General features: G+C 41.1%; 2 protein-coding genes across 7 annotated transcripts in view; one reads left to right on the forward strand and one right to left on the reverse strand.

Moving 5' to 3' along the window:
• Nucleotides 1-3,776: 3,776 nt before the first annotated feature.
• EMC4 (ER membrane protein complex subunit 4) lies at nt 3,777-8,977 on the forward strand. 4 transcript variants are annotated; one of them, XM_007521678.3, is made up of 5 exons: nt 3,778-3,961; nt 4,288-4,402; nt 7,639-7,792; nt 8,035-8,195; nt 8,618-8,977. In XM_007521678.3, the coding sequence occupies exons 1-5, from the start codon at nt 3,876-3,878 to the stop codon at nt 8,651-8,653; spliced, it is 552 nt and encodes a 183-aa protein (XP_007521740.1). In that variant the 5' UTR covers nt 3,778-3,875; the 3' UTR covers nt 8,654-8,977. The 4 variants fall into 4 exon arrangements, with proteins under 4 accessions (XP_016043006.1, XP_007521740.1, XP_060031170.1 ...); XM_060175187.1 differs by having other exon boundaries at nt 3,891-4,029; nt 4,288-4,410; XM_060175186.1 differs by having other exon boundaries at nt 3,891-4,029.
• Nucleotides 8,826-14,295, reverse strand: part of SLC12A6 (solute carrier family 12 member 6) — a 135,081-nt gene continuing 129,611 nt past the window's right edge. For all 3 annotated transcript variants that reach the window (XM_007521675.3, XM_007521673.3, XM_007521676.3), the window contains 2 exons: nt 12,935-13,068; nt 8,826-11,767 (listed from right to left, as the gene is read on the reverse strand). In XM_007521675.3, coding sequence (XP_007521737.1) covers nt 11,676-11,767; nt 12,935-13,068 — 226 coding nt within the window. In that variant the 3' untranslated portion in view covers nt 8,826-11,675. The remainder of the gene's footprint in view (nt 11,768-12,934; nt 13,069-14,295) is intronic.

The raw sequence follows: 14,295 nt of genomic DNA on the forward strand, positions 1-14,295 counted from the left end.
TGGATAGGACAGAGAGAAATGGAGAGAGGAGGGGAAGACAGAGAGGGGAGAGAAAGACACCTGCAGACCTGCTTCACCGCTTGAGAAAGGACCCCCCCTGCAGGTGGGGAGCTGGGGGCTCGAACTGGGATCCTTATGCTGGTCCTTGTGCTTTGTGCTTAACCTGCTGCGCTACCACCCAACTCCCTGGAGGCCATTTTCCCCCCTTTTGTTGCCCTTGTTGTAGCCTTGTTGTGGTTATTATTGTTGTTGTTGATGTCGTTTGTTGTTGGATAGGAGAGAAATGGAGAGAGGAGGGGGAGACAGAGAGGGGGAGAGAAAGATAGATACCTGCAGACCTACTTCGCCGCCTATGAAGCGACTCCCCTGCAGGTGAGGAGTGGGGGCTCCAACCAGGACCCTTATCCAGGTAGTGCGCTTTGCGCCACCATGTGCTTAACCTGCAGCGCCACCGCCTGGCTCCCTGTCCTTGCATATTGTAACGTGTGCTCAACCAGTGTGCCACCAACCAGTCCCCTCTAAAATTAAAAGAAAAAAAAAGTTCACCAAGAGTGGTAAAATCAGTACAGCTACAAAGTCCCAATAAGACATTGGGGGAAATGGGGAAGCTATCATAATGGCTTTGCAAAAATCTCTAATATCTAAAACTCAAATTTCCCAAGTTCAAGTCCTAGTACTACCATAAGACAGTGCTGAGAATGGCTCTGGTACAAACAAACAAACAAAAATGCATAAAAAGTTAAGGATAAAAAAGTTTTTAAAGTGATTCAAATTCATTTGTTTGGGTTAGAATCTAGTATTTCTCTTCCCAACTTCTGCACAGAGGGATGAAAAATAGAGAACCTTCCAATGGAGGGGATGGGATATGGAACTCTGGGGGGTAGGAACTGTAAGGAATTGTAACCCTCTTACCCCACAATCTTGTTGATCATTATTAAATAACTAATAATAATAAAGAATCTAGTACTCCTTTTATTTCTTGGGGGAAAACCCCCCACAAATTTATGCAAAAATTCAATCCTCAAACATTTAATTTCAACTGAAGGTCCATTTTCGTAAAGGGTTTATTATTCCGATTATATTCTAATTAAAAAAAACAACAAGAGGATGGGTCGGAAGAAAGGGTGGGGGGCTTTTTTCTTTTTTGTGGAAAAAAAAAATAAGGCCTAATATGAGAGTTCAGTGGTAAGGCACAAAACTTTTATGTTCAAAGCCCAAGGTTCAACTGCATATGCCAGAACTGCAGAGCCATACACTACAAATTTAAAATATTATAACCTGTATAGCAATGATGCAGAAAATCCAACATTAACTAGTAAGACAAGATCTTATCCCCTAAAATTTATTTTCTCTAAAGAGATTTGAAAATTTTTGACAAAAGAAAGGGAGAAAGCATTCTCTTGTTAAAGACTCCATACTGACACAGAATAAAATGAATTATCAAGAACTTAGGATAGGATAGTCCTTTTTAGAAGACAATAACAACTGTAGAGTTAAAAGGCAGAAATAGCAGTCAAGGAGGTCATGCAGTGATAAGAGCATGAGGTCATGAGTCTGCGTATACTAGAGTGATCCTCTATTCCCTGTTTAATATGTATATGTATATATATATATATATGTTTTGTTTTCTTTTTGCCTCCATGGTTGACTGTGGGGCTTAGCGCTGGCACTCAAATCCACTGTTCCTGGCAGCCATTTTTTCCATTTTATTGTTTATTATTATTATTTTTAAAAAATATATTTATTTATTTATTATTGGATAGAGACAGAGAGAAATTGAGATGGCAGGGGGAAGTACGACGGAGAGAGACAGAGAGACACCTGCAGTCCTGCTTCACCACTTGTGAAACTTTCCCCTTGCAGGTGGGGACCAGGGGCTTGAACCTGGGTCCTTGTGTACTGTAATGTGTACGCTTAACCAGGTACGCCACCACCTGGCCCCTTTTTTCCATTTTATTATGAGAGACAGAGAGAAACTGAGAGAGGAGAGGAGATAAGAGAGGGAGAGAGAAAGACAGACACCTCAAGACCAGTTTCACCACTTGTGAAGCGTCCTTCTACAGGTGGGAAGGCGGGGGCTCAAACCTGGATCCTTTGTACTATGTGTGCTTAGCCAGGTGCATCACCAGCTGGCCCCCAATAAATACATTTTTTGTAAAAAGGCACAAATAACTGGGGGTTTGTGATGGAACTGAGTGGTTCTCTAGTATTGCTCTGTCATTCTTATAAAAAATACAAGATGAAATTAAATAAAAAGAATGATAAACTGAAGAAACAGAACAAAAAGTTTCATAGGAGTACCTACATGGATAATTATAACTTTTAAATTTCTCTAATTGTGTATGCATGGTTTCAAGACTTAGAAGAAAGAATCCAAGCAACACTGACGCCTGAGGCTTCCCTCTAGCTATATGAAATAAAAATAGTAATGGAACAGTGCTACAGTCAACTCTTTTCCCCTCCTCCTCTATTTTTGTCTCTACCAAAGAAAAAAGAATGGAGAAAATGGCAACAAATGGCTGTTAGGGGAGGGGGAGTGAGAAAAAAGAAAGGAAGGAAGGAATAAAAGAAAGGCAAGCTAAAGCAAGAATCAGAGCCGGCTTTTCTAATACGCAATAAAAATAAAATAAAGACAAACCCTATGTGATAGACTGTTAATGTTTTCAAGTGTTCCTGTAAAGTTTATTAAAGCAGCATAGTATGTCCAGCTTGAAAACTGCACAATACAGCATTACAGTCATTACTCGAATATAAAATATAACACTTTTCAATGAATTCTCTAGTTTTTTATGTTTAATTTCATTTTTTTAAAAGAATTTATTTATTCATTCATAAGATGGGAGAGAAAGAACCAGACATCACTCTAGCACACGTGCTGCCGGGGATCGAACTCAGGACCTCATGGCTGAGACTCCAGTGCTTTATCCACTGCGCCACCTCCCGGGCCACTTATGTTTAATCTTACACGAGTGAAACTCTATAGTATAGTGAGCTTTGTAATATATTTACTTTCAGCTAACTTGCTCATATTCACTAACCACCTATTTGATACAGTGCGTGTGTAAAGCAATAGGATGTGGACTCAAAGGCAATTTGCATGTAGCTTGTATCTTTAAGGAATTTAGGGCAAGGTGCTGAAAGGTTATAGGGCTCAGGGGAAATCAAACACGAACTACCTAATCGCACCTGTGGCAGTCGCTCCGTTGAACCTCACCAATCTAGACTACAGATAATCAAACTTTCACATATAAGATTAAAACACAGCGAATGGGCTTAAGTCGCCCAAGGTCGCATCATTTACTCCTGAAGGTCCTGCCAGACGAAGGGGACCCAGGAGCGCTCCCCTGCACGCACGGTCTCCTTGCTTTTGTGTAAAACCCTGGCTGAAAGACTTGCTGTGAAAACTGAATAAATACAAAGCTCCTGGGAAACGGTGGACATTCAGTACCCAAAATCTACCAAAACAAAACAAGATCACAAAATCCGTAGTGCTGTCAGAATTTATATGAGGATCTCAATTTCATATTCCCAGGAGCAGAGAAGCTCGATAGGCTCTACTTGTCCTCAACTCTTTCATGTCCAGCTGAGTTCCTCCGTACCTCGCACGGGGCACAGTAGCTGGGCTCTACATAAAGGAGGGAGCCAACAGCAGTTTCTTTAGCGAGCTCTGAGGTCTATTTGCTTTTTTCGTTTCTCGGCATCTCCAACCCCCAACTCACGTCTAGCCGACGCCTTGCCACTTCCGGTGCGGTGAGGTCATAGCACCGCGCCGGAAGTGGTCACGCAGTTAGACCTGGAAGTTCTAGCCGCCGCTGGGCCTAAAGCCGGTCAACTCCAGGGGAGCAGTTCCTCGGCTCTGAGAGGCTGCTGCTGCCATGGCGGCCCAGGGGAGTCTTGTGGCTAACCGAGGACGGCGCTTCAAATGGGCCATTGAGCTGAGCGGGCCGGGAGGCGGCAGCAGGTGAGACGCCGTGGCGAAGCTTGACATTAGAGCCGCTACCCTCTTAGGACTAGCTCTGGAGCCCGCAGGTACAACACTGAAGAGTCTGTGCTACAGCGTCGGTTCCTGGGGAGCTGGCGGCTTTTCTGCCAGGACAGTACTTACATGCCCAAGGGATGCTTGTTTCAGTTCTCTCCCTATATAGGCGAGGGTCTGCTAACCCAGAGGGGCTGGTCTGATTTGGAAAGCTGTATCTGGGGATCTTTAGCTTGTGATTAATAGATCAGGAAACGTGGAATATGGCGTTTGCGGGACTGCAGCCTTACTTTCTGGGTTGGTTTCCTTAGGGGCCGAAGTGACCGGGGCGGCAGCCAGGGAGACTCGCTGTACCCGGTTGGTTACTTGGACAAGCAAGTGCCTGATACCAGCGTGCAAGAGACAGACCGGATCCTGGTGGAGAAGGTACAGAGGTATAGCTGTCACTACAGCAGTCCTGGGGCCACTGCTAACCACACACCCCGCTCCTCTGTCAAGGCAGTATATTTGGAGCGTCTTCTAGCTCTCGAGAGAATTTGAGAGGGTGAAGGGGAGACACACACACCTGCAGCCCTTCTTCACCACTCGTGAAGCTTTCCCCCTGCAGGTGGGGTCCCGGGGCTTGAACTTGGGCCCTTGAATACTGGTGTCAGCACTTAACCGGTTGCGCCACTGCCTGGCCCCACAAGGAAGTATATTTGGTAACTAAACTATTTGAGATTGTCACAGTGGTTTATATAGCAGCTCCAAAAGTGCTTAAAAATTGGAAACCACAATGTGTTTGGCATTAGGTATAATAAGAGAGTAGTTTGAGGGGGCCTGGTGGTGGCGCACCTGGTTAAGCACATGTTACAGTGCACAAGGATTGAGGTTCAAACCCCCGACCCCCACCTGCAGGGGGAAAACTTTGCGAGTGGAGAAGCAGTGCTGTAGATGTCTCTGTTTCTCTTGCTCTCTACCTCTCCCTTCCTCTTGATTTCTGGCCATCTCTATCCAATAAATAAAGTTAATAAAATTTTTTTTCTCAAGTTTGGAAATTATCTATTGGTGGTGATGCCTTCTAGTTGAAGTCATTGTCTACTCTGGTTCTGTTCCACCACACTATCTAACTTGGAAGGTTTATCTGTAAAATAGATACAGCATATACATTCATATACAGCATATACATTCTGGCTTAAGTTGCTGTCATTCTTCACTCAGATTTTTATAACAGACTTTACTTTTTAATTTTATTTACTAACATCTTGAGAGAGCACAAGGACCAGAGCTTCACTCTGCCACTTAGAGTTTATTTATTAATGAGTCAGAATACCCATGGCACATGCGCACATGTACTCCAAAGGATTGAAATCTGACTGCAAGCCATCACTATCTCTGCAGACATTCTACAACAGACAATTAGAAATCATTTCTGTTGAGGTATAGTGTATCTTCATTAATCTACATTCTTTTAAATTTGAAGATTATTGATCTAGTCTTCCCCTCAGCACTGCCCAGCTCTGCTTATAGTGGTCTGGGGGGACTGAACCTGGGACTTCGGAGCCTTAGGCATAAAAGTCTTTTTGCATAATTATGCTTTTATTATTTGGAAGGTTGTTCAAACTGTTTCAGTGTCTTTGAATGTGATTGGCTTTTTTGGTGTTTTTTGGCTTTTTTTTTATCGTTGTGGTTATTATCATTGCTATTGATGTCATTGTTGTTGGATAGGAAGAGAGAAATGGAGAGAGGAGGGGAAGACAGAGAGGGGGGGAAGACAGAGAGGGGGAGAGAAAGATACCTGCAGACTTGCTTCACTGCCTGTGAAGTGGGGAGCCAGAGGCTCGAACCGGGATCCTTACGCGGGTCCTTGGGCTTTGCGCCACGTGTGCTTAACCTGCTGTGCTACCACCCAACTCGCCCCCTTTTTTTAATACGTAGTCATTTTCATAAGTATAGTCTCACTAAGATGACCTGATGTAAAGGTAGATAATAACAGCATACTTCTTTTCAAACAATACTGTGGTATGCATGACTTGATTATTAAACTGTCAGAAATAATCTATGTAGTTGGTATGTAATATGGGACTGCTAACAAAAAAGGACATTTTTATTACTGTATACAATGTGAATATCAAACTCAAATGGACAGTAGTATATTATTCTTTTATATAGATTTACTTTATAGTAATTTGCTTAGAATTTTTTGCATCTAGCTTCATGAATGATAGTCTATAAAGTTTTATTGTAGTGGTCTGGGAGGTGGCACACTGGATAGATGTTAGACTCTCAAGCATAAGTCCCAGGTTTTAAATCTTAAAATTTTTCTCATGGGGCCAAGCAGTGGTGCACCTGGTTAAGTGTACACATAACAGTCACAAGGAACCATGTTCAAGTCCCTGGTCTCCACCTGCAGGGGGAAAGCTTCTTGAGTAGAAGCAGGGCTGCAGGTGTCTGTCTCTTCCCAATAATAAAAATGTAAAAAAAAAATTCTCATAATATCTGTCAGTTTTTGAATTCCAATATAATGAGTAGTAGAATGTTAATTTTTTTAATATTTATTTATTAAAGTAAGAAAGATAGGAGATGAGAGATAATTCCAACATGGGGGATTTTGTTAACTAAAATTTGGTTGCACTGCAATCATAGATGTTTTGTATAATTTGAATTTATGAGATTAGTTGAAATTTTCTACACAGCTTACCAAGTGGTCCTTCCTCCCCCCCCTGCCTCCAGGTTATCTCTGGGGCTCGGTGCCTGCACTATGAATCCATTGCTCCTGGAGGCCATTTTTCCCATTTTGTTGCCATTGCTGTTATTGGATAGGACAGTCAGAAATGGAGAGAGGAGGGGAAGACAGAGAAGGGGAAAGATAGAGACACCTGCAGATCTGTTTCACTGCTTGTGAAGCAACCCCCCTGCAGGTGGGGAGCCAGAGGTTCAAACCAGGATCCTTATGCCGGTCCTTGCGCTTTGTGTCACGTGTTAACCCACTGTGCTACCCCCTCCGCCCCCTCCCCGTGGCAATTTTTTGGTAAATGTCCCATGTGATGTTTGGAAATGATGCCAACTATTGAGTGTAATGTTCTACATATGTCAGTGGGTTAAATTTACTAATAATGCAATTCAAATATTTTATATCTTGATCTATTAATTCTGTTACTGATTAAGATGTGCTTCTCTCTCACAATGTGGATTTGTGTTTAGATAAGATGAAGTGTAAGAACAAAAATAGGGGAAATTTTCTTCAGAAAATTTCAGAAGCATGAGATGGGTGGTGGTGGTGGTAATGGAAAAACCTACAGAAAAAAAAATGGTTTCCTTATCTGTAATAAGTGAGCTTTCTGGGACGAGGCAGAGGTGGGATTAAGAAGTCATTTCAATTAGAAGCACAGAAGTGGGATTCATGTATTTCTTTTTTGTGAAGCTGGGGCTTTATGCATGCTTGCATGATCAATGCTTCTGGCCCACTTTTTCATTCAGATAAGTAGATCAGCTAGATCACAGCACCAGGGTTTTCCCTGGTGTCATGGCACATCCCATGTGGTGCCAGGGTTTGAATCTGGGTGGCACATCTGGCAGTTATATGAGCTACTTCTTGGGACCAGGATTTATGTTTAACATCAGTAATACAGTAAAAATGGTAAGGAGGATAATGATTAGTGACTAAAATTTGTTTATTTTAGCGTTGCTGGGACATTGCCTTGGGTCCACTGAAACAGATTCCCATGAACCTCTTCATCATGTACATGGCAGGCAATACTATCTCCATCTTCCCTACAATGATGGTGTGTATGATGGCTTGGCGACCCATTCAAGCACTTATGGCTATTTCAGCCAGTAAGTATTCTTGAAATAATAGCCACTCTTGAGTTTGAGAGTTTCAAGTTTACCTAGGAATGTGCATTAAGGGTGCAAAGTAGTGGAAGAATGGGAGTGAAGTTGGTGCTTGCCGTAGTTTGTTCTCCTTTCATGGTTGTGTTTACCACCTGTCAGTACTTACATCCTTGTAATATGTGGTCTGATCCATATTGAAAAGCAAAGTTGTTTTGGTTTTGACATATTTTCTATTGCCCCAACAGCTTTCAAGATGCTAGAAAGTTCAAGCCAGAAGTTTCTGCAGGGTTTGGTGTATCTCATTGGGAATCTCATGGGTTTGGCGTTGGCTGTTTATAAGTGCCAGTCCATGGGACTCTTGCCTACACATGCATCAGACTGGTTGGCCTTCATTGAGCCCCCTGAGGTAAGATGAAAAAAAAGTTAAATTTTGGTCAGTTGTAAATAGCTGACCCATTTGATGGTGGGGGACAAGAGTTGGTATTAGAACAAGTCTCTTTTAAGATTTATTTCTTAGTGAGAGAGAGAGAAAAAAAGAGAGAGAGAGAGGGAGGGAGAGAGAGAGAATGAGAGAATATATCAGAACATCACTCTGACACTTGAACCTCAGAGATCAGTGCCAGGGCTGCATGCATACAAGTTCTGTGCTTTATCACACTGAGCCAGCTTGTTGACTGCTAGAACTCATCTTTGAAGAAATAAGATTCATTAGGAACTTGGAAGTTTTTTTTGTTTTTTTTTAAGGATAAAGAATTTGTGACTAAAACATAAAGTACTGGAAATGGTATTTCTACACTCATTTATGACTTACCTATTTTCTTGTTTCAGAGAATGGAGTTTAGTGGAGGAGGATTACTTTTGTGAACCTGAGAGAGAAGTTCCTGGTGCCTATGTGTATATGAAGCTCAGCGGCTCCTCAACATACTCACGTTATCACTCATGCTGAAAAGAACTAAAAGCTCTCTTTCTCCATCATAGGAGATAAATCCTAGAAAGAATGTATATATCACTACAAACACAAACTGTATCACAACCCTTGACTGAAAATAATGTAGAAAATTTTATTTATGTTTCCAGTACAGAGCAAAACGACAAAGAAAACTATGTAAACAAAAAATGTTTGCTGCTAATCAAGAACCACAGCAGCATTTCCTTTCAATAAATTAAATGAACAATACTTAAAAAATAGTCGCACAAGTTTTCCTTAGATCTATTTTCCTTAATATTTACTTCTATTTAACACAAGCTATGACAAAAGAAATTCTGCTGGAGACACTTGTGGATAATGTCAGAATTCAAGAGTACATGATGAAAAGAAAAACAAAGACAAAAACAGCACAATAAATATACTTATGCTTACAGTATAATTACTATTTTAATATCCACAGTAATGGATTTTTTTTTTTAATGGGGGGGAGGTATGAGGATTGATGGGATGGCCAGGGCCACAGGAATCTGAGGCAGTGGAAGAGTCAAGAGAAATGATCTCTCTCTGCCAAGAAGAACGTGGATCACCTGCCAAGCAGATGCTGCAAATTCAAACTTCAGCTTTTAAGATAGCTATTGAAGGCAGAGGGCCAGCAGTTGGAGAATATATTATCATAACCTGCCCTGGTAAAGTGATAGCTACGACTCAAAAGCTGGATCTTACTAAAAAAGGCAGAGGGAAGTCTTTTTCTTCCTTACTGAAACACAAATCCCTTTCCCCTAAGGTGCATTCTTGCTCAAGTTTTAAGTATTGCTTTATTTGCAGTGATTTGAAAAGACAAGACACTATAGACAAACATAAGCAACACATACATATGAAATGCTATAGACAGAGATGAGTTTAAACCTGGCTTAACACCCATTTTCCCATGTAACAGTGAATTTTTGTCTTAGGGGCTAAAGTAGTGGCTACTGTTAATAGCTACTAAATTGCCTTACACTCAAAAGCTCTTACAGAGCTCCAACCACAAAGTGTTCTTCTAAAATTAACCTTATTTTCTGCCCATATTTTTTTCTGTATGGAAATATATGGTCCTAGGGGACCTGCCCCAGATATAGGTGGACTCAGTCAAGCAATGGAAGTTGTAAACAGTGCTTCTACCATCTATCTGCAGGAGGAAGAGGAGGAGGGAAAAAGAGAGAGAACAACCAAAAAACTTAAAAGATCTCGTCTGTTTTGCTATCCTAATTAGGGCCTGCAGGTTGAAAGAAGAGTAGGGGGAACAAATCAAAATGACTCAATTTTCTTTCCTCACTGCACATTTTGTTTTGATTGAAAATGACTCAATTTCTTAAGTCAGTGAAGCTTTTCTCTGTCCTTGAAGAACTGAACTAATAGTCTACTAGCACATAGGCCAGTTTGCTCTGTATCCTATTATGTAATCAAAAGTAGTAAAATTCAAGAGCAGCCATAAATATAAGCAAGGTGTTTTTGTAAATATATCATCTTGTAAAAATGAAGATTTCACCTATTTAAAATTACCACTCAGCCATATAGTAGTTTCCCTCTATTTGAAAGCCGGGTGTTTTTGATGGGTAAATTAGCAAATAAAAACCTAAGCTTGTAGAAGTATTCCCTTGACACACTTAGAGCTTTCTGAAAACAAAAAGGAATAGAAGCTTATTGACCTGGATAATACATTTGTTCAGAACCAAGTTTCTGCAGTCATAATGAAGAATAAACTTGAAAGGAAAAAAAAAAATGCTAAAACTGCATTTAGCTAAGTGCTGCAGTAATTATGGCTTTGGAAATGAGCTCACAAATTTCTTTGTGGAATAAAAGTTTCTTCAGACTAATGCCAATTATATGCCACTTGAATGGAGTAGGTAAGAATAGCAGCAACTCAGTAACTTTGGCACTGGAAAGAATATGGCTTTAGAACTTGCAATTCCATTGCTAGACTTCCCCTTTGGTAGTCCAAAGCTTTTAGGGGAGAATTTTAGCTGGTTTTCCTAGTGTCCTGTTATTTTTGACATGGGCAAAAATAAAAAGAACCTACTAGTCATGTATGTCATCGGTATTTCTTACACAGCAGCTTGTGTGTCTTGTTCATGTCATGTAAATAGTAGACATTTTTACTGAAATCTTAATAGTTTGGGCCATCTTTGAAAAGAACCAGAAATTTCTACTCCACCTTAACAAGTAAAAAAAAAATAGTAACACTACTTGTATAACTGCCTTAACTGAGGAATGGATTTTGAGAGACAGCTGAAATATTTACCAACACATTAAGTGTACTTAAGCCTGGTATTTTTTTTTTTGGGGGGGGGGGGGAGTGTCTTTCATTTTGGAGGAAGTAGAGGTTGTGGCCATGTTTCAGTTTTTGTATATTAGTATCCTCCCTCATAAGAGTCCACGAGAGCAGTGAGCAATAAAGAAAACAAGTCAGCAAGGGTTTCTGTAGTAGCTTGCCATAGGTCATTTCCACAAGGATATTAGGCCCATGTACTTGGCCTTAATTCTTTAGTATGATAAGGCTGTGTCTCGCTGTTCAGTGACTTCCATGGTATCATTGAATCATGACTGAAGAGATTCATCTTAAATGCTGGATACACACTAGCTTTTTGTCTTCAGATGAATTTCTAGTGTTCCTTTTGCCAGTTTTACTGGTTTTGCTTATTCTAGCTTTCCTTGTGCTGGTACAGACACGGCTTTTAGGACTTGACTACTGTTCTGGCACTGAGGGAATATTTGCTTCTGTAAGGAGAGCAGATCATGTGGGAGCAAAGAACAGACATATATATAAGTTCTTGAGGCTCAACTCATCAAGAGTTCAGTGTGACATGTACATACTGCAGATCTCTAGTTCATTGGAGTGGTGGTAGAGAGCTGGACATTCCATGGAAGATGGAAGCCTTGTAGCATACGTGAAGCCAAGCAGAGACATTCAGGAGCAGACTAGGAATAAATGGTGATCACTTCACTGCCGCCACCTCGGACAAGGAGGACTCGTTCTAGTCCCTCAGTGAGGACTTCTAGAAACTCCATGTCTTTAAAGTTTGTCAAGGAGACAGTCTGAAGAAGAACATACTTTATAACCTAGATTCCATGATTATCTGAGTTTCTCTTACAGCCTTGCAAGATCAGCATGCTTGTTTCAACTATCTTCACACTTGGAGTACACAGTATATACTATAGACTTAATTCAATTTAATCCTGTGAAGTAATCCAGGTATGTAGTCTAATACTTTTGCACATATACAAGAATCTAAATTGGTTAAAAATGTCGATCTGTGGGGAGTCAGGCGGTAGCGCAGCAGGTTAAGCGCAGGTGGCGCAAAGCGCAGACCGGCATAAGGATTCCGGTTCAAGCCCCAGGCTCCCCACCTGCAGGGGAGTCCCTTCACAGGCGGTGAAGCAGGTCTGCAGGTGTCTCTCTCTCTCTCCCTCTCTGTCTTCCCCTCCGCCATTTTTCTCTGCCCTATCTAACAACAACAACATCAACAACAATAACTAAAACAACAATAAAAACAAGGGCAACAAAAGGGAAAATAAATATAAGAAAAGAAAAAATATATAGATCTGTTCCCCAATAAAGAAATTTAAAAAAATGTAGATCTGTTATATATTTTCCCTAAATGTTATTTTTAAATGGGTGGAACCATAATTTGTTATTACACAGATTTTCCTGCCAGTTCTTTCTTTTTTTCTCTTTCTTTTTTATTATGTTTTCCTCAATGGTACTGATGGTGATAGGTCACTACACCACTGCGGTACCAAAGGGATGCCATAAAACAATCCTAGGTTCAGGATATGAGGTAGACCTCTTAATCTTCTCTCCCTAAAGGAGGTTTGACTTCAATTACTTCTCTAATTCCATTCAAAAGAGATTTTACAAAGTGGGTAATGAGAAAGACTGGGTAATTCCAGTTCTGGGGTTGTTAGGATTCTACACATGGAATATTAGAAGCCATGTTACAAATACACCATCTAAAAAGTTTCTTGGGGTTCAGAGACTGTATTACACCCCCTACCCCAGTTCCTAAAAAGAGATAAATTTTACTATTTTTAAAGAATCCTTGTCTAAGACTAAGTTTTCCCTCCTCTGAGAAGAAAATGGGGCAAAGATAATGAGTTTTATAATTACCTAGTGGTTTCATCTAAGAAAAAAAGGTTAAGAGTTTCCCTACTGGTAGCTCTACTCTCAGAAAGGATACAGTTTTCATCACCCTCAGGATTTCGGGGAGGCCCTGGCATGTTCAGCAAAACCAGCTTTGCTTCATGGGATTTGTTAACGATAACTTCATTGAGCTTCACGGCAGTATGCATCCGCCTCACGTTGGACTGGTCACTGAGTGGGAAAGACATTGAGGTAGTTGAAGATAAGAGACAACAAGCATACAGTCGACCTCTAACATTTTGAAACGCTGAAATGTTTTGCTCTACTAGTGATACTGGATTTTCAGAAAAGTTGTGACACATTTTTGCAAAGAAAAACAAAATAGAGCTGGGGAGACAGCACAGTAGTTATATAAAAGACTTATGTCTGAGGTTCTGAGGTCCTAGGTTCAATCTCTGGTATCACAATAAGTCTGAGCAGAGCAGTGGTCTGGCATTTCTGTCTTTCTGTTTCTCTCATTAAAATAAAATAAAATAAAAAATACATCATGACTTTTCTGACAACCCCATACAATGGACAAAATTATTTACTGGGGGCTGGGCAATAGCGCAGTGGGTTAAATGCACATGGCGTGAAGCGCAAGGACCAGTGTTAAGGATCCCTGTTCAAGCCCCCGGCTCCCCACCTGCAAAGGTGTCGCTTCACAAGTGGTGAAGCAGGTCTGCAAGTGTTTATCTTTCTCTCTTCCTCTCTGTCTTCCCCTCCTCTCGATTTCTTTCTGTGCTATCCAACAACAACAGCAATAACAACAACGGCAACAAAGGGGAAAAAAATGGCCTCCAGGAGCAGTGGATTTGTAGTGCAGGCACTGAACCTCAGTGATAACCTTGGAGGATATATATATATATTAGAGCACTGCTCAGCTCTGCCTTATGGCAATGTGGGGGATTAGACCTGGGACTTTGGAGCCGCAGGCATGAGAATCACATAACAGTTATGCTATCCACCCCTGCCCTGTTTTATTTACTTTAAACAACTTAGTTTCCCATAAAAGAGAGAAGCCAAAGCACTACTCCAGTACCAGGGTTTAAACTGGTAGTACAGGGCACAGAAGTTCTGTGCTCTTAACAGCTGAAATATTTTCTTGGTTGCTGTTACTTGTTTTATACCAAGACCACAAAGGAAGGAGGATGATTAGTATGTGTACATGTTAACTGATAGCTGATACACAAAAACAAAAGAAAGGTAGCAGGGAGTCGGGTGGTAGCGCAGCAGGTTAAGCGCACATGGCGCAAAGCACAAGGACTGGCATGAGAATCCCGATTCGAGCCCCCGGCTCCCCACCTGCAGGGGACTCACTTCGCAAGCGGTGAAAGCAGGTCTGCAGGTGTCTATCTTTCTCTCCCCCTCTCTGTCTTCCCCTCCTCTCTGTCCTATTTAACAATAATGACATCAATA

This window comes from Erinaceus europaeus, chromosome 16 (assembly GCF_950295315.1).
Source record: "Erinaceus europaeus chromosome 16, mEriEur2.1, whole genome shotgun sequence".
NCBI lineage: Eukaryota > Metazoa > Chordata > Mammalia > Eulipotyphla > Erinaceidae > Erinaceus > Erinaceus europaeus.